This window comes from Ranitomeya variabilis, chromosome 1 (genome assembly GCF_051348905.1).
Source record: "Ranitomeya variabilis isolate aRanVar5 chromosome 1, aRanVar5.hap1, whole genome shotgun sequence".
Classification (NCBI taxonomy): domain Eukaryota; kingdom Metazoa; phylum Chordata; class Amphibia; order Anura; family Dendrobatidae; genus Ranitomeya; species Ranitomeya variabilis.
This window is the reverse complement of record NC_135232.1, coordinates 808,642,707-808,663,275: the sequence shown is the minus strand read 5'-3', so window position 1 is coordinate 808,663,275 and position 20,569 is coordinate 808,642,707. Positions and strand designations below refer to the sequence as shown.

The 20,569-nt window shown below is 39.9% G+C and overlaps 1 protein-coding gene across 2 annotated transcripts in view; it reads left to right on the top strand.

Moving 5' to 3' along the window:
* HGSNAT (heparan-alpha-glucosaminide N-acetyltransferase) overlaps nucleotides 1–17,089 on the top strand; it is a 61,275-nt gene extending 44,186 nt beyond the window's left edge. The window contains exons 14-18 of one of the 2 annotated variants that reach the window (XM_077274237.1): nucleotides 224–310; nucleotides 874–951; nucleotides 6,623–6,693; nucleotides 9,452–9,564; nucleotides 14,158–17,089. In XM_077274237.1, the coding sequence (XP_077130352.1) occupies nucleotides 224–310; nucleotides 874–951; nucleotides 6,623–6,693; nucleotides 9,452–9,564; nucleotides 14,158–14,339 (531 nt within the window). In that variant the 3' untranslated portion in view covers nucleotides 14,340–17,089. The remainder of the gene's footprint in view (nucleotides 1–223; nucleotides 311–873; nucleotides 952–6,622; nucleotides 6,694–9,451; nucleotides 9,565–14,157) is intronic. The other variant, XM_077274246.1, reaches the window with a different exon arrangement.
* Nucleotides 17,090–20,569: the final 3,480 nt, after the last annotated feature.

The window sequence follows — 20,569 nt, the reverse complement described above, 5'->3', positions numbered from 1 at the left end:
GTCATATCATATTTTACTCCAGCAGGTTTTTATTCAAGACTGGCATAGGAAATTACAAACCCACCCCTCTCCTCGCTTTTTTTTTTTTTTCTGAGCCATAATATGAATATGTAAGAGATGTGTATATTTCTGCAAGTAAGATGGCCCAGAATAATGCCTGGTCTTCTACAGACAACATTGTAATCTAAAATAAAAAAAAAAATTCAAATGTCGTTTCCTGCAGGTGGTCTATAAAACAACAGTGCCTTATGATCCCGAAGGAATTTTAGGAACTATAAATTCGGTGGTGATGGCTTTTCTTGGACTCCAGGTAATCTAAATCATTCTCCAGTGTGTCATTGTTAAGATTCAGTGTCTTCCTTCTTTTTTTTTTTTTTTTTTTTTTCTTTTTTTTTTGTTCCCCTGAATCTCGGATCTACCGTAGGCTGTGCCTTTCAAAATATGTCCATGAGGAGTGGAAGGGTGTACACTCGAGCCTCGATGCACCTTTTAAGGGAGCACCGTTATGGCTCTGTACCGTTCTAAGGCTGTGAAGAGTTTAGGTGCCCTTACATTCAAAGGTTGCCACGAATGAGCATTCCTAGGACCACTTGTTTCCGAATACTCATGTAACAAAATGCTCCTTTATCAGGTGAATGATCTTTTGTGCTACATAAAAAGATCATAGTTCTCGGCAGCATGCTTTCCTGTGTAAACCGGACTTGTGCTGCCGAGAACAATGGCTGCCCGTATGCACTGAGCCATTCATTACTGAAAACCACCGCTGATGAGTTAATATTTCCCTATCGGCAGCAGTTTAATGCTACTGGTTGGTTTTAATTTTATTTTATCTCTTAACCTTTTAATGACATGCTTTTTTTTTTTTCCAACTAGGCTGGTAAAATTCTTGTGTTGTACAAAAATCAACACAAGCAGGTGCTGGTGAGGTTCTTCACATGGAGTGTGTTCTTGGTATGTTATATATATATATTTTTTTTTCTTATATTGATATTCCTGAAATTTATAAACTTTTTCGCTTCAAATCTGCAGCTTGTCAATTCTTTTCTTTTAGCGTCTTTGCAGCATTTTTCACCCAACCAAATCAATGGCAAAAAAATCGCATATTTTACACAGCACTTTTCTGCCAACACTGGTTTCTTAAGCATTTTTTTATGTGTGAAAAACATACTTTGTTTTTATTCACTGTGCAATGTAAAGTCCTTATTGGATCTGTTTTTTTTTTTTTTTTTTTTTTTTTTATTATAAATGTAAAGATCCTTAAAGGGCCACTGTCACCCCCTCCAGCCGTTATAAACTAAAAGAGCCACCTTGTGCAGCAGTAGTGCTGCATTCTAACAAGGTGGCTCTTTTAGTTTTAGGTGCATGTATTACCAAAATAAAGGGTTTTATATTTTCGCCAAAATACCTTTCTTTAGCCAGGGAGGCAGGTCCTCACCCCCCTGCTTGTAACGCCACATTGTTGTCACTCAAATGTTCAGGGGTGCCAGGCACCGCCCCCTCAGCGCTGTTTACCCATGAAATCCGGCGCCTGCGCTGTGTACCGCTGTTTGGTGCAGGCGCAGAGAGCTCTGGCCGTCTGACGTCACAGCCAGGCTTGCAGACTGCGCCTGTGCAGCCGCCCTGCTTGTGAATCCCAAGTGTCCCTAACTATTTACTATTGATGCTGCCTATCAATAGTAAAAATGTCATGTTAAAAATAATTTAAAAAAACCCAAACCTGCTATACTCACCATCCGCCGCTTTTTGCGCTCCTCGCGACGCTACGGTGACTGCTCCATGCAAGCGGCAGGTTCCGGTCCCAAGGATGGTATGCCAGAAGGACCTTTCATGACGTCACGGTCATGTGACCGCGATGTCCTCACACCCTGGGACCGGAAGCTGCAGCCTGCGGTCGTCACGGTCATGTGACCGCGACATCATGACAGGTTCTGCGCGAAAAGGACCTGCCATGACGTCACGGTCATGTGACCGCGACGTCATCACACCCTGGGACCGGAAACTGACGCCTGAACCGCGCACAGGGCCAGGACTTCAACGGGCCTTCGGAGGGTGAGTATATGTTTATTTTTTATTTTAACTCTGTATACTACGTGGCTCTGTGCTGTATACGCCGTCGCTGTGCAATATACTACGTGGCTGGCCAATATACTACGTGGCTGGCCAATATACTACGTGGCTGGCCAATATACTACGTGGCTGGCCAATATACTACGTGGCTGGCCAATATACTACGTGGCTGGCCAATATACTACGTATGTGGCTGGCCAATATACTACGTATGTGGCTGGCCAATATACTACGTATGTGGCTGGGCAATATACTACGTATGTGGCTGGGCAATATACTACGTATGTGGCTGGGCAATATACTACGTGGGCTGGGCAATATACTACGTGGACATGCACATTCTAGAATACCCGATGCGTTAGAATCGGGCCACCATCTAATATATATATTCTCTATCTCAAAAACTGATGGGGATATGTAACTATATCAGGTGACAACCTATGGAAATAAATGTAATATACATAAAGCCCAAACTAACAAAGCGGTTACTTTGCATACTCTCAAATTACCGGTAAGTAATTATCATTTTTTCCTCTAGCAAAATGGCGCCAGTTCAGTAGCATCTATCAGATCACCGATGGATGCTACTGCGCAGGCGCGATCGGTGCCATTTTGAGTTTTCTATTTTTTTTTTATTTTTCCTGAATACATGTATAGTGCCAAATAAAATAATTATATGGATATTCTAATTGTGAGCATGCTGCATCGCCGGCACTTGCCTGCTGAATGTGATTTTTTTTTTTTTTTTTTTCTTATTTTTTTTCCCTAATACATAGTATATTCAGTATCTAAAATAGTGAGCAGGTTACTGAGGGATCAGCATGACTACCTAAGCAGAGCACCACATGAAGACCCCCTCCCCCCCGCCCACACAGAGCTCCACCCCGGAGCATGAGCATATAATTAACTCAAAATTGAAAATAAAGATTACACAACAACCACAAGATGGATTTCATCAACCAAGGCATCATATTAATCAGTATAACGGCACCGACCTGACACTGTCTGTAGGTTACTGAGCACAATCCTGCTGACAGGTTCCTTTTAAATGGTAAAATACAAAAGGCACATGGATGATTTCAGTGTGCTGTTTTTTTCACAGGGATATTGACTTGCACCATTGTGTTTTATCCACAACACAACAATTGGTCCACAAAAAAGGACATGTGAAAATGCATATCTGTTGTAAGGAGTCTGTGATTTATCAGCAAGCATTAAGGGTAGCGCATGCACCAAAAAACTGAGGTGTGAAGACGGCTCTAGAATTAAATAATGGAGGTTTATATAGTATGACTGCAAGCAGAAATCTTGAAAAGCTTTGAATTTATTCAGTTTATTGAATGTCTATAACTTCATTATACAAAATAAGCGCATGCAATATGAAAAAAGCAAACATGGTGTAAAAACCTGAAAATCAGAACCTGCTCAAAGTGGTAGAAAGTGTCCAAACTGTAATATGCCGAAAATATGAGGAAATCTAATTCCACAGCCATGCTGTCTTTTTTACATTAACCCCTTAGTGACAAGGCCAGGTTTTGCTAATCTGACCCGTGTCACTTTACGTGGCAATAACTCTGGAACGCCTCATTCTATCCCAGCGACTTAGAGAATGTTTTTTTTTTTGTGACACATTATACTTTATTGGTAAATTTAAGGCAATATATTTTGTCTATTTATAAAAATATCAGAAATTTGACACATTTCAAAAACTGTGCAATTGTAAAACTTTGATCCATTTTAATCCAGAAAGCCGTACCACAGAAAAACATTAATATTTCCCTCATGTCTGCTTTACATCAGCACCATCTGTAAAATGTAACATCATTTTGTAAGGATGTTAGAAGGTTTAAAAATGCAGCAATATTTTTCAAGGAAATTTTACAAATCTTATATTTTTTATTTTTTGGGACCTATTCAGTTTTGAAGTGACTTTGGGGGTCCTATATATTGAAAAATGCTCAAAATTGATTCCATTTTAAATACAGCTTTAGTCATCGTATTAAAAAGTGTTTTCAGGTAGTTTATTAACCCTTCAGGTGCGTTTTAGGAATTAATGCAATGTGGCATAAATGTCGCTAACGTCTGAGCAGGCTATAACCAGCAGATCCAAAAGCCATTATTTGTTTTGTTTTAAACATCTTTTTATTAAGGTTAATACAATTAACAATTCAAAAGCGTTAATAAAGAGATAACGAAAATAGTAATGGGAATCATCTGTTAATTAATACAATAAGATAAAATTGTGGGGCCACTTTATAATGGAAACAGAAAGAACAGTATTTGTTTGTAGTGCAGTCGGTGGCCAGCAAGGTATAACAAAACAGACTACCTGTAGAAATAGGATTATATATTCATCACATATAACTTTTATGCAATAAATTTTGAGAAATAAAAAGATAAAGAAGAGAAGAGGGGAGGGGGGGGAGGAAGTTGGGGGGGTTACTCCTACGGCGGAGAGGATGGCCGGCCTGTTGAGAAACACCAACAGGTAAGGTGCTATTGTGCATCAGAACATTCGTTAATAGGATGTAGTAGCATCTAAGGATCTTCAGGAAACCTATAGATTAATAATGGCCAGATATTCATTACTTGTTCTGAAAGTTTTCCAGGGAGCCCATGTTAAATGAAATCTATCTTGTGAGAAGTAGGAATATGCAGAGATTTCTTCTATATAAAATAGTTGATCGACCTTATTTACCCAGTCCGAGAGACTCGGACAGTTTTTAGTCATCCAATGAACTGGGATTAGGAGTTTAGCTGCCGAAAGAAGAAATGCCAATAGGGATTTATTTTTAGATTTCGACTTGTCTCCCTTCCAGTTCAGGAAAATGAGCGTCAGGGAAGGAGGCTGCAATAATTTGCAAATGTCAGTTGTGTACTTCAACACTTCCTTCCAGAAAGTTTGTATTTGTTCACAGGACCACCACAAGTGTACAAAGGTTCCAGTATCCCTAGAGCATCTCCAACATGTTGACGCTGTCTTAGGGTACCACAGATGGGATAATGTTGGGGTAGTGTACCATCTAGTAATGATTTTGTATGAGTTTTCTTGTACTCTAATACAGCTTGAGGGTCCATGTGAATTTTTATGTATTTGATCCACCTCCCATCCCTGAAACTCAACACCTAAGTCTTTCTCCCAGCTACAAATATAAGCTCGCTTGAGTGGAGTTGTATTAACTATGATTACTTGGTAAAGCTTAGCCATAGTTTTCTTCGGAGGATTACTCTGCACCAAGAGTTGTTCAAAAGTTGTCAATTCTCTATGAAAGTGACCAGTCTTGAGGTAGAGTCTCAAGGCGTTTTTAAGTCTATTATAATGAAGGAAACTTAGCTAGAGTTGAGGGAACCTAGACTGCAACTCTGATAGCGGAAGTAATGTGCCGTCAGTCAGTATACATTCTAGATTATCTTTGATCTTATATAGGGGATCTGACACTAAGGACATAGAATCCTTAGGGTAAAGCTCAGGTAAGTCTGCCACTCTAACCAGTGGAGAGGGAAGAGGCATCAGTAATTGTGCGTGTCTCGACCAGGTACTAATAATGTTTTTAGAAATTGCGTTTGAGATTTTGATTTTGTGGATAAACTCTTTGGAAGCATGGACAATAATAGCATGTAGAGGCACTGAAATTGTGGTATCCGCAATCTGTGTCCATTGTTTCTGGGCATCACCTCTCCACCAATCGACCATTAAAGATAATGTCGCCGCATTATGGTACTTTTGAGGGTCTGGAGCACCCATGCCCCCCCCTAGACTTAGGGAGTGATAGCGTTGCGTAGTTGATTCTGGGCCTAGAGTCCCTCCAAATATACTTACAAAACATCGAGCGCACCTTTGAAAAGAATGCGCTGGGGACGTTTATTGGTACTACTCTGGAAATATAACTTTCAAAAGGTTCTTCCTACCTATCCAGGAGACATAAGGGGCTCTCCATGACCTCATCAAATCAATGGTATTATTTAGAAGTGGGGTGTAATTAAGTGATAAGAGTAAATGCCAATGCGGGCTCAGTTTAATTCCTAGGTATTTGATGAATTTCGAATTCCATTTTATTGAAAATTTAGTTGTTACATTTCGAATGGTGGTTTGTTTGACATTTATGCTCATTGCTTCTGATTTGTCTAGATTTATTTTAAAATTGGAGAGGGTCCCAAACTTTTCAAACAATCCCAATACCGCTGGAATCTCCTTAACCGGGTTGGTCAGGGTTAGTAGTAAGTCATCGGCAAAAGCCGCTACTGTATGGGTTAATCCCTCCACCTGAACTCCTGCAATGTGTGGGTGTTGTCTAATGTTCAAAGGCCATTATTTGGCCGTGAAATGCCCACACTTCTGTTAACCATCTACGTGCCATAGTCACTATTGACAGCTGCATCTAAGGGGTTAAACAGCCATGCTCTGTGATTGTGACTGATGCAGCAGGGTGCCAGCTATACTTCACAGCTGCTGCATTTTCAACCATCGGGTGATAGTCGTTTCTTATCTCAGGTCAGTAAAAAGACATATTGGTGTTCACTAAGGGGTTTATATATGTTTTTCTCTTGTTTTTAGGGTGTTGTTTCTGCAATTTTAACTAAATGCTCAACAAACGAAGGCTTCATTCCAGTCAACAAAAATCTTTGGTAAGATAGGAAATGTTAATGGGTGCCCTCCATATCCCCTGCCATGATAGTTAACCTTTAAAAGCTGTGGATGCAATATATAAATGTATGTATAAATAAATATCTTTCTATCCTAGAAGATTAAGGGTAGGTTAATTTTAACATTGAGAAATAGAATATCAAAAATAAAATCCAGAAAATCACATTATATAAACTGTATAAATGTATTTGCATTTTGCAGTGAGAAATAAGTATTTGATCCCACTGGCAAATAACACTTAATACTTGGTGGCACAACCCTTCATGGCAAGCACAGCAGTCAGACGTTTTTTGAATGTGATGATGAGGTCTGAGGTTTTTTTTTTTTTTTTTTTTTTCATTTTGTTTTAATTTCTCAAATCGCTGTGTATATGTAAAAATGGCAAGACTTTGGGATAGAAAGATAGATCTATACACATACATTTATATATTGCATCCACAGCTTTTAAGGGGTAAAATCAGCAAGGGATCAAATACTTATTTCCCCCACTGTATGTATGTGTGTATATATAATGGCTCTGAAGTCGTGCAGTTTTGACAATGACAAAGGTTTTACGCATTTGTTCATATTTTCTGTACAGTAGAAATAAGTCTTATCACAGACAGGATTGCAATGAACTGTAAGAACTCTGTATGCAGTAGATTGCACAGGATTAACCGTTGGCAATAAATGATGGTCACAACTTGCCTCCTCCCCCTCTCGCTTTCTCTCTCTATTGCTGGAAATGTCCATGTGTCCAACAGGAAGTGGGAGTCAAATACTAGGCCATTTTCTGATGACACATTCCCTTTAATGGAGAGTGCTGGCAACTGAAACCTTCAATGGCCGTGGGAAAAAAAAAAGCAAAACAGGAACTAATCCAACACTACGCTTTCCAGATTCTGTGCGCAGACCCTGTATAATGATAGGAAGGCATGACCAGTCCTTATTATGGACCTGTAGCCACATGTACAAGTGCTTCTCCCAAAATTAGAATATCATCAAAAAGTTACATTTATTTCACTTCTTCAATACAAAAAGTGAAACTTGTATATTATATAGAGCAGACCTGGACAAAATGCCGCACTGTGTCCGCCCGCTCGTTGTCTCCATAGGCGCTGACTGCATTGGTGGAGGAGAGGCCTCTTGCCACTTCCTCCACCAATCAGTGAATCAGCATGTGAAACAGATGACGTAATTTCATCTTGTCAGCTGTGTACTGCAGAGAGTAAGCACACTGGAGGCAGAGCGCTGGGGAATGGGACCAAGGTGTGTGTCTGTGTGTGATCCTGCGCTGTCCGTCGTTGGCTATAATGGAAGCCTATGGGCACAGGATCCGTCGCTGACTGTGAAAAGCAGGAATCCAGCGACAGATGCTGTCTTTTGAAACTGAGCATGCATGGAAGAATTTCTGTGAAGAGGTATACACAACAAGTGCACATGGCCTCAACGGGTCCGTAAGAAAAACGGGCCCAGTGCACCCGTTTTGTACAATCTGCACAGGACCCGTCATTTCAACATTTTGACGGATCCTGTGCAGATTGTAAAAACGAAGTGTGAAAGAAGCCTTACACATACTAACGCACATATTCACATTCAATCCCTTGAATTCCTATGCACGTTGTGTACCTTACAGAGCGCAGTACTATAATAGCATCTAACAAACTTGTATTATATTATTGTAATGGCATCTAACGTATTTGTAGTATAGCATTAGAAGAGTATCTAACGTATTTGTAGTGTAGTATTAGAAGAGCATCTCACGTACTTGTAGTGTGGTATTAGAAGAGCATCTCACGTACTTGTAGTGTAGTATTAGAAGAGTATCTCACGTACTTGTAGTGTGGTATTAGAAGAGCATCTCACGTACTTGTAGTGTGGTATTAGAAGAGCATCTCACGTACTTGTAGTGTAGTATTAGAAGAGCATCTCATGTACTTGTAGTGTGGTATTAGAAGAGCATCTCACGTACTTGTAGTGTGGTATTAGAAGAGCATCTCACGTACTTGTAGTGTGGTATTAGAAGAGCATCTCACGTACTTGTAGTGTAGTATTAGAAGAGCATCTCATGTACTTGTAGTGTGGTATTAGAAGAGCATCTCACGTACTTGTAGTGTGGTATTAGAAGAGCATCTCACGTACTTGTAGTGTGGTATTAGAAGAGCATCTCATGTACTTGTAGTGTGGTATTAGAAGAGCATCTCACGTACTTGTAGTGTGGTATTAGAAGAGCATCTCACGTACTTGTAGTGTGGTATTAGAAGAGCATCTCACGTACTTGTAGTGTGGTATTAGAAGAGCATCTCACGTACTTGTAGTGTGGTATTAGAAGAGCATCTCACGTACTTGTAGTGTGGTATTAGAAGAGCATCTCACGTACTTGTAGTGTGGTATTAGAAGAGCATCTCACGTACTTGTAGTGTGGTATTAGAAGAGCATCTCACGTACTTGTAGTGTGGTATTAGAAGAGCATCTCACGTACTTGTAGTGTAGTATTAGAAGAGCATCTCATGTACTTGTAGTGTGGTATTAGAAGAGCATCTCACGTACTTGTAGTGTGGTATTAGAAGAGCATCTCACGTACTTGTAGTGTGGTATTAGAAGAGCATCTCACGTACTTGTAGTGTGGTATTAGAAGAGCATCTCACGTACTTGTAGTGTAGTATTAGAAGAGCATCTCACGTACTTGTAGTGTGGCATTAGAAGAGCATCTCATGTACTTGAGGTTTAACATGTCTGCTGTTGCCTTTAAACTTATAGGTCCCTTTCCTATGTGACTACCTTAAGTGGTTTTGCTTTCTTCCTCCTGATGTTGATCTATTTTTTCGTGGATGTCAAAAGGGTTTGGATGGGCGGCCCATTCTTCTATCCAGGTACGAAAATTGCAAACGGCGAATTAAGTCTGTCACAAAACAAAAGCCATACATTAACCCCTTAACGACCGCCAATATGCATTTAAATGAGGAATAAGGGAATAGAGCCGCCCGGCGGCGATTTCCTGCGGTTGTCAGCTGTACATGACAGCTTAAGCCTCTTTCACATTTCCGTCGGTACGGGGCCGTCTCAAACCGTCGGCCCGACGTAGCGACGGACGTTGTGCACAATGTGGGCAGCGGATGCAGTTTTACGACGCATCCGCTGCCCATTATGAAGTCCGGGGAGGAAATGGCGGATCCGACGGACGAAAAAACGTTCCCTTGAACGTTTTTTCGTCACAGCGGACCGCAAAAACGCGACGCATCCGTTGCACGACGGATGTGACGTGTGGCCATCCGTCGTCAATAAGTCTATGGCAAAAAAAAACGCATCCTGCGGGCACATTTGCAGGATCCTTTTTTACCAAAACGATGGATTGCGACGGATGGCAAAAAACGGAAATGTGTAAGAGGCCTTACACCATGTGGCATTGGTCCCCAGCGGGTTTTGTGACTGATCAGGGTCACTTAACCCCTTAAATACCACTGTCAATCGCAATTGACAATGGTATTTAAGTTATTGCAAGGGGGTCACAATAACTCTTTAGTAACCATCGGACCCCAAGGTCCCAATGGTTACCATGGTACCCTGAGGTCATGTGATGACCCCAGGGTACGGTGGCCTGTGAGTCTCATAGACAGTCAGTGAGACACTGACAGTCTCGTATACTACAGTACTCTTGTACAAGTGATCAAAAAAAATTATATATATCCCACAGTGGGACTAAATAAAATGAAAAAAGTAAAATAAAATGTAAAAAATTAAAATCCATTTCACCACTGAAAATGCAGCATTGGTGATAAAACAAAAAAAAATACACATAGTTGGTATAGCCGTGTACAGAACGAACAACCGCTCTATAAAACTAGAACGTTATTTATTCCATTTGGCAAATGCTGTAAAAGGAAATAATAATAAAAAAAATTGCCAAAAAATGTCACTTTTTCATTATAGTGAATCACAAAAAAGTGAATAAAAAGCGATCAAAAAGTCGTATGTAAAAAAAAAATAAAATAAAAAAAATGGTATAAATGAAAGCTCCAAACTGTCCTGCACAAAAAAAGCCCTAATATGGCTCATTTAAAAAAAGAAAAAAAATGAAGTTACAGCTCTCAGAATATGACAATGCAAAAGCAAATTCATTTTTGTAAAATATTGTTTTTAGTATGTAAAAAGCAAAGCCTAAAAAAAGATATAAATCGGGTATTGCTGTAATGGTACAGTACCAACCCGACGAACAAATCGGTCTTATCACAATTGAATGAATTGTGCAAAAATAAAATAAAATCAATAACTGAATTGCTGGTTTTATTTAGTTCATTGTCAGAAAAATCTGAATAAAAAGCGATCAAAAATTTAATTTACGGGTATGTATCACCAGAAGCGCAAGCTATGGACACTGTATGGGGGTGTTACAATATATGGGGATCTACACTGTATGGAGACAATGTATACTAGACTGGCAGACTTGCACTAGCAAAATCTGTGCTCCAAAAGCCAAATAATGCTCCTTCCTTCTCTGCCCTGACATGTGGGCTAACAGTAATTTCTGACATGTGGGGCGGCACCTTGTTCGGGAGAAATTGTGCAGTAAGTTGTGGGGTCTAGTTTTGCCTGTTAACCCTTGTGTACATGACAAATTTTCAGCAAATTCAAAAATTACATTTTTATCACTAAAATGTCATATTTCCACTTCTCAATGTTATAAAATTCTGTGAGGCACCTATGGGTTCAAAATATTCACTACACCCGTAGATAAATTCCTTGAGGGGTCTAGTTTTGAAAAAGTGGGGTCACTTGTGGGGGGGGGGGGGTTTCTGCTTTTTTCACATTTCAGGGTCTCTTCAAATGCGACATTGCATTCACAATCCATCCAAGGCAAATGGCACGCTTTCCAATCTTAGCCCTGCCATGTGCCCAAGCAGAAGTTTTTGACCACATATAGGGTATATTCGCTTTCAGGACAAATTGCGCAACAAATTATGGAGGGTAATTCTTTCTTTTATCTATTTGTGAAAATGACAAATTTGGGGCAAAGTCAACATTTGTTAAAAAAAAAAAAATGAAGTTTTCAATATGGTGACCTAATGTTATCAAATTGTGTAGTACCTGTGGGTTCAAAATGCTCACTACACCTCTCAAGGAATTTATCCAGGGGTATAGTTTACAAAATGGGGTCACTTATGGGGAGTTCCACTATTTAGGCACATCGAGGTTCTCCAAACATGAGATGGCGTCTGATCTCGACTCCAGCCATTTTTGTGTTCAAAAAGTCAAACTGTGATTCTTCCCTTTTGAGACCTGCTGTACCCCCAAACAGTGGATTTCCCAGAGGTAGTGAGGTATCTGCTTACTCAGGAGAAAGTAGACCCTAAAATTTGTTGTGAAATTTCTCCTGTTAACATTGTGAAAATAATACATTTGGAGCTAAAGTAACATTTTGTGGGAAGAAGTTAAATGTTAGTTTTTTCCTTCCCCATTGCTTTAGTTCCAGTGAAACAGCAAAAGGCTTAATAAACTACTTAATTGTGGTTTTGAGGACCTTGAGTGGAGCAGTTTTTAGAATGGAATTACTTTGGGTATTTTCTGTGTTTTTGAAGTCTGAACACAAAAATGGCTGGAGTCGATAGCAGACTCCATCTAGCATTTGGAGAGCCCATATGTGCCTAAACAGTGGAAACCACCCACATGTGACCCCCAGTTTGGAAACTAGACCACTTAAGGAATGTATCTACATGTGTGGCGAGCACCTTGAACTCCCAGCTTTACAAAAGTTTAATGAAAAGCTGTGAAAATGTATATAAAATAAAAAAAAAAAACACATTTTACCCACTTTTAGCCCCATTTTTTTTTATTTCCCCAAGGGTAGCAGAAAAAAATGGACCCCAAAATTTCTCCATATGTGGAGGAAAACCACTGTTTGGACACATGGCAGGGCTGGGAAGGCAAGGATCGCCATTTGACTTTTTGAATGCAAAATTTGCTGGAATAATTGGCAGAGGCCATGTCGCATTTGGAGAGCCCCTGATGTGCCTAAGTAGTGGAAATGCCCCACAACTGACACCATTTTGGAAATTGGACACCTCAGAACTTATATAGATGTTTGGTGATCACCTTGAACCTCCAGGTGCTTTGCAGAAGTTTATTTCGTAGAGCTGTGAAAAAAAAAATTTTGTAGGGAAAAACGTGATTTTTTTTATAGTCCAAATTATTTTTTTCACAAGGTAACAGGACAAAATGGACCCAAAATTTTGTTGTGCAATTTCTCACGAATACATACCCTATATGTGGGGGAAAACTACTGTTTGGGAGCACGACAGGGCTCAGAACGAGATACGTTTTGGAATGCAAACTTTGATGGAATGGTCTGCTGGTGTCATGTCGTATTTGGAGATCCCATGATGTGCATAAACAGTGGGGAAAAAAAACCCACAAGTGCTCCCGTTTTGGAAACTAGACCGCTCAAGAATCTATCTAGATGTGTTGTGAGCACCTTGAACCCACAGGTGCTTCACAGAATTTTAGAAGAAAAAAATAATTACATTTTTACCACCAAAATTTTGTTTTAGCCACAGATTTTATGGCACTTCACAGTAAAGATGGACAATCAACCTTGCTGCATTGGTAGAATCTGAGGGAAAGTATCGCCCTGTCCACTTCAGAATCCATCTGGCTACTTCTGTCTTCAGTCCCATTTTCAATAAACACTAGTGACCCAGTGCCATTAGAAGCCATGCATGCCCATGCCATCACACTGCATCTACTATGTTTTAGGCCTCATTCACACCAATATTTGATCAGTATTTTTAATCAGTGTTTGTATGCCAAAACCAGTAATGTAATGGTTGCCTTCAATGGATGCCCAGGTCCTTTTGAGTTCCCAAGTTTCCTAGGGGGCTTTTTTTTCAGGCTGTTCCAAAATGTTGATTTTGGCCACTCCAAACATCTGCTATCTCTGATGTTTTACTACTTTTTTTTTTTTCAGCCTAAAGGTGGTCTTTGATTCCATTTAGAGTTCCTTTGACTGCATGTTGTGAGTTCACATCAACAGCTTTCAAATGCAAATGCCACACCTGGAATTGGTTCTAGACCCAGACCTTTTACCTGCTTAATTGATGATGGATTAACAAGGGAAATGCCAATGCAGCCCATCAAAGAGCTTTTGGTCCCTTAATAAGTAGCTGCCTCTTTTTAAGAGCTGTAAATTCTAAAGCCTTGCTCAAATAGGATGTGAATATCCTCAAATTAAAGCAGAGAGTCTGCACTTTAAGCCCATATTGATTATATGACTCTCTTGAATATATTTTGGTAAACGGTTAAAATGCTACAACTCCAATTTTTTTTGGCCCTAAGTGTATATTTTGGTAAGTCTGTCTTTATCTGTGATGCAGTTATTTATCTTGTACTCTTTATACAGAAGTAGAAAGCCTAAGATTACGCCTGCATGAATTATTATCCAACATGTAATAAAATCATTTTGTCATCCTCAGGAATGAACTCCATCCTTGTTTACGTTGGTCATGAAGTCTTGGAAAATTATTTCCCATTTAAGTGGAAGATGGAGGACAATCAATCACATGCACAGCACCTTACGCAGAATCTTGTAGCTACTTCTATTTGGGTGCTGATTTCGTATATCCTGTATAGAAAGAGGATATTCTGGAAGATTTGACCGGTGTTTCAGTCGTCTTGTACCAAAGGAAGTGCCATTCCCAAATAGTCCTAAATCGTAACCTAAAGAACTGAATTGTGCAGTAATAGTCTACCTGGCATCCGGTTACAGATTTGTTTTTAATGTTCTTGTTCCTCATATAAGGCACTGTATGGTGGAATGCAAGCAGAAAGGGGACATTTTTTTTTTTTTTTAATATAATTGTCATTGCACCCTTAGCAGTTAAATTCTTGTATAAATGAAAATGCTTGTAAACACGAATAATGCAAGTGAATTTCCATGTAAATGTTTTGATTCTCAGACTAGATCACTTGTATGTAGTACTTATTATTATTATTCTTATTATTGGTCTAATCTGTGCAGCTGCATAGGGTCCCAAGAGGTAAGGGGGCCCACTGCCATCTCTATAGCAGAAAGTGGCTTCTATCTTGGACAGGACTCAGAACGAAAAGGGCCCCTATGCAACAACAGTATAGGGACCCTCGGTAGTTTGTGTCCGCCATTGCCTATATGGCAGTCCAGATGTTTGATCAGTCCTGTATTAGAGGTTTACTATTACAATAATGTCACATGGAAGATTTTAGTCCATTTTAAAATATTCTATGAATGTTTATTAAGTGTATTCTTTTATCTTTCCTATGTTCTTTTATCAACTAATGTGTTCAAGTATGGAGGGAGCCTTGTTAATATTTTATGTATAATATTTGTAGACTTTGGCTGGATCTGAGAACCAAATCGTATAACTAGTGAAATATTGTCAAATGTTATGTGCTTAAGATGACCGGTAAGGTCTGCAAACATGTTTTGTTTTTAGTAAATAATTGTATTCTCCAAGAAAAATAAATAATTCTTTATTTTTAGCACTGTCCCTACTTTTTCAGGAGGAAAAACTACAATAAACTGACAACCTTTTCCTTATCAATGGGGTGTACCACTATAAAATCTGGTACTGTCGGCAATGATTGGACCATGCCAATCCGTGTAGGGACGCCTCTCAGCGAGGAATACCAGTAAACTGAAAGCTCACCCTGGGGTAAAGTACAGTCATGTCCATATGTTGGTACATTTTCAGCTGCCAATAGCCATCACATGTAGCTCCAGGCCACTGACTGGGAATACTGTTTCCACATTAACTTCCATAGATATGCCTCACTCTGGCATAGGTAACATTTAAAAGGGCAGCACAGTAACTGTATAGCAGTTTGTATGTTCTCCCCGTGTTGGCGTGGGTTTCCTCTGGGTACTCCAGTTTCCTCCTGCACTCCAGAGGCATACTGATGGGGAATGTAGGTTGTGTTCTCTGATGGGGGGGCAGCTATCGTAATGTCTTTAAAGTGGTGTAGAATACGATGGCGCTATATAAGCAAAGCATAATAGATAGATAAATAGTACTGCAACTGGCTGTACTGCCACCCTTGAATATTTGGTTATGAATGACATTGCAGCTCGGCTCCATTCACTATAATTTGTCTGTGTTCAATTGCAAGTAGCCACATTTTTCTGATCCTGGACAACCTTTTTAACCCAGATTTGGAAGTGCTGTTTTGGCTTTTTTTTTTAAATTATTTTTGTACTAAGTAGGTATCAAACATGTTTAATCCCTCCCTGACATTGAATGTACTTTGGATACAGCTCGTGTGGTTGCACTTCTTGCAAAATAGGACTTGGTATGATCACTGCGGGAGCTTGGCCTAACTGATAACCCAGCTACAGCTGTAACAGCCAGTACAACTAGTACTGGTGGCTCAGTGGTTAGCACTGGGATCCTGGGTTCAAATGCCACCAAGCACACATCTATGTTCTACTTGTTTGTGTGGGTTTCCTCCCACACTCCAAAAACATTCTGATAGGGAATTTGGATAGAGTCCCAGTGGGGTCAGTAATAATGATGTATGTAAAGCGCTATGGAATATGATGGCGCTATATAAGCAAAAGCATAATAAATAGTACTGCGCTGGCTGTTTACCTCCTGTCGCAATCTATAGCGATTGTGGCAGGAGGAGGCTTCCTCTGTCACCCCTATTGGGCAGTCATGAGGAGCTGACGGTTTTCAGTTTGATATTTTGGATAATTTTAAGGCTCAGTTCACATCTATAGAAGTAAAGAGGGGTTAACAAAAACACATAGAATATATACCTTTTTAAAAATTGAGTTTTATTTAGAATTCAGAGAAATCAGATAGTAACATACAGGCTGCCAACAAGCTTTATGGAGATGGAAATTTTCATTCTCCAGCAGGACTTGGCACCTGTCCAATCTGCCAAAAGTACCAATACCTGGTTTAAAAAGAGAGTATCACTGTGCTTGATTGGCCAGCAATCTCGCCTGACCTTAACCCATAGAGAATCAATGGAGTATTGTCAAGAGGAAGATAAGACACCAGACCCAACAATGCAGACGAGCTGAAGACTGCTATCAAAGCAACCTGGGCTTCCATAAACACCTCAACAGTGCCACAGGCTGATCGCCTCCATGCCACGCCGCATTGATGCAGTAATTGATGCAAAAGGAGCCCCGACCAAGTACTGAGTGCATTTACTGAACATACATTTCAGTAGGCCAACACTTCCGATTTTTAAAATAATTTTTCAAGCTGGTATTCTAATTTACTGAGAGACTTTTGGGTTTTATTGGCTGTAACCCATAATCATCAACAATAACAAATAAACACTTGAAATAGATCACTCTGTAATGACTATATAATGAGTTTCACTTTTTGTATTGAAGAACTGAAATAAATTTATTTTGATGATATTCTAATTTTGTGAGAAGCATTTGTATATTACCGTAAATCCTGTATACGAAAACCGGCTACATATGTCATTGGCGTATGAGCCATAGTATCACAAGCCTTGCTCTGCCACAGTGTACTAAGGTGTATTAAGATGTTATGAAGTTTGTTACAGATTTGAAATCGTGTTCATCATATTATATAGGAAGAAATGCTAAGTGTATAAATGAATAAAGAAATAGAGCTGTGAAGTGTCCCCATGTGTCATGTATTAATCAAGTCATTATTATATTGAATGAGCAGAATAAAAAGTTATCATCCACTTAATCAAGTGCCATATACAAATGCATCCAAGGTTATATACTGGTGAAAACAATGTAAAAATACACAAGTTCAAATACAATATTGTGTATACAGTGGGTACGGAAAGTATTCAAACCCCTTTAAATTTTTCACTTTCATTGCAGCCATTTGGTAAATTCAAAAAAGTTCACTTTCACATTAATGTACACTCTCCATCTTGACTGTAATAAATTTGCAAAAATTGTTTTTTTTTTAAGAAAAACTAATATCACATGGTCATAGTATTCAGACCTTTTGCTCAGACACTCAAATTTGTCGCATGCTGTCCATTTCCTTGTGATCCTCATTGAGATGGTTCTACTCATTAATTGGAGTCCAGCTGTGTTTAATTAAACTGATAGGACTTGATTTGGAAAGGCACACACCTGTTTATATACAGGTCCTTCTCAAAAAATTAGCATATAGTGTTAAATTTCATTATTTACCATAATGTAATGATTACAATTAAACTTTCATATATTATAGATTCATTATCCACCAACTGAAATTTGTCAGGTCTTTTATTGTTTTAATACTGATGATTTTGGCCTACAACTCCTGATAACCCAAAAAACCTGTCTCAATAAATTAGCATATTTCAACCGTCCAATCAAATAAAAGTGTTTTTTAATAACAAAAAAACCATCAAATAATAATGTTCAGTTATGCACTCAATACTTGGTCGGGAATCCTTTGGCAGAAATGACTGCTTCAATGCGGCGTGGCATGGAGGCAATCAGCCTGTGACACTGCTGAGATGTTATGGAGGCCCAGGATGCTTCAATAGCGGCCTTAAGCTCATCCAGAGTGTTGGGTCTTGCGTCTCTCAACTTTCTCTTCACAATATCCCACAGATTCTCTATGGGGTTCAGGTCAGGAGAGTTGGCAGGCCAATTGAGCACAGTAATACCATGGTCAGTAAACCATTTACCAGTGGTTTTGGCACTGTGAGCAGGTGCCAGGTCGTGCTGAAAAATGAAATCTTCATCTCCATAAAGCATTTCAGCCGATGGAAGCATGAAGTGCTCCAAAATCTCCTGATAGCTAGCTGCATTGACCCTGCCCTTGATGAAACACAGTGGACCAACACCAGCAGCTGACATGGCACCCCACACCATCAATGACTGTGGGTACTTGACACTGGACTTCAGGCATTTTGGCATTTCCTTCTCCCCAGTCTTCCTCCAGACTCTGGCACCTTGATTTCCGAATGACATGCAAAATTTGCTTTCATCAGAAAAAAGTACTTGGGACCACTTAGCAACAGTCCAGTGCTGCTTCTCTGTAGCCCAGGTCAGGCGCTTCTGCCGCTGTTTATGGTTCAAAAGTGGCTTTACCTGGGGAATGCGGCACCTGTAGCCCATTTCCTGCACACGCCTGTGCACGGTGGCTCTGGATGTTTCCACACCAGACTCAGTCCACTGCTTCCTCAGGTTCCCCAAGGTCTGGAATCGGTCCTTCTCCACAATCTTCCTCAGGGTCCGGTCACCTCTTCTCGTTGTACAGCGTTTTCTGCCACATTGTTTCCTTCCAACAGACTTACCATTGAGGTGCCTTGATACAGCACTCTGGGAACAGCCTATTTGTTGAGAAATTTCTTTCTGGGTCTTACCCTCTTGCTTGAGGGTGTCAATGATGGCCTTCTTGACATCTGTCAGGTCGCTAGTCTTACCCATGATGGGGGTTTTGAGTAATGAACCAGGCAGGGAGTTTTTAAAAGCCTCAGGTATCTTTTGCATGTGTTTAGAGTTAATTAGTTGATTCAGAAGATTAGGGTAATAGGTCGTTTAGAGAACCTTTTCTTGATATGCTAATTTATTGAGACAGGTTTTTTGGGTTATCAGGAGTTGTAGGCCAAAATCATCAGTATTAAAACAATAAAAGACCTGACAAATTTCAGTTGGTGGATAATGAATCTATAATATATGAAAGTTTAATTGTAATCATTACATTATGGTAAATAATGAAATTTAACACTATATGCTAATTTTTTGAGAAGGACCTGTAAGACCTCACAGTGCATGTCAGACCAAATGAGACTCATGAGGTCCAATGAACTGACCAAGGAGCTCAGAGACAGAATTGTGGCAAGGCACACATCTGGCTAAGGTTAGAACAGAATTTCTGCCATACTCAAGGTTCCTAAGAGCACAGTGGCCTCCATAATCCTTAAATGGAAGAAGTTTGGGACCACCAGAAGTCTTCCTAGACCTGACTGTCCAGTCAAACTGAGCAATCATGGGAGAAGAACCTTGGTGAAAGAGGTAAATAAGGACCCCAAGATCTCTGTGGCTGAGGTCCAGAGATGCAGTAGCGAGATGGGAGATAGTTCCACAAACTCAACTATCACTGTAGCCCTCCACCAGTCAGGCCTTCATGGCAGAGTGGCCTGACTGAAGCTTCTCCTCAGTGCAAGACATATGAAAGCCCGCATAGTTTGCTAAAAAAAAAAAAAAAAAACACATGATGGACTCCCAGACTATGAGAAGATTCTCTGGTCTGATGAAACAAAGATAGACCTTTTTGGTGATAATTCTAAGCGGTATTCTGTGGAGAAAACCAGACACTGCTCATCACCTGCTCAATATAATCCCAACAGTGAAACATGGTGGTAGCATCATGCTATGCGGGTGTTTTTCAGCTGCAGGGCCAGGATGACTGGTTGCCATTGAAGGAAACATGAATGTGGCCAAGTACAGAGATATCCTGGATGAAAACCTCTTCCAGAGTGCTCTGGACTTCAGACTTGGCCGAAGGTTTCCTTCCAACAAGACAATGACCCTAAGCACACAGCTAAAATAACAAAGGGGTGGATTCAGAACAACTCTTTGACTATTCTTGACTGGACCAGCCAGAGCCCTGACCTAAACCGAATTGAGCATCTCTGGAGAGACCTGAAAATGGCTGTCCACCAACATTCACCATCCAACCTGACGGAACTGGAGAGGATCTGCAAGGAAGGATGGCAGAGGTTCCCCAAATCCAGGTGTGAAAAACTTGTTGCATCATTCCCAAGAAGACTCATGGCTGAACTAGCTCAAAAGGGTGCTTCTACTCAATACTGAGCAAAGGGACTGAATACTTATGACCATGTGATCTTTGTTTTTCTTTTTTAATAAATTTGCAAAAATTTCTACCTGAGAAAAAAATGAACTTT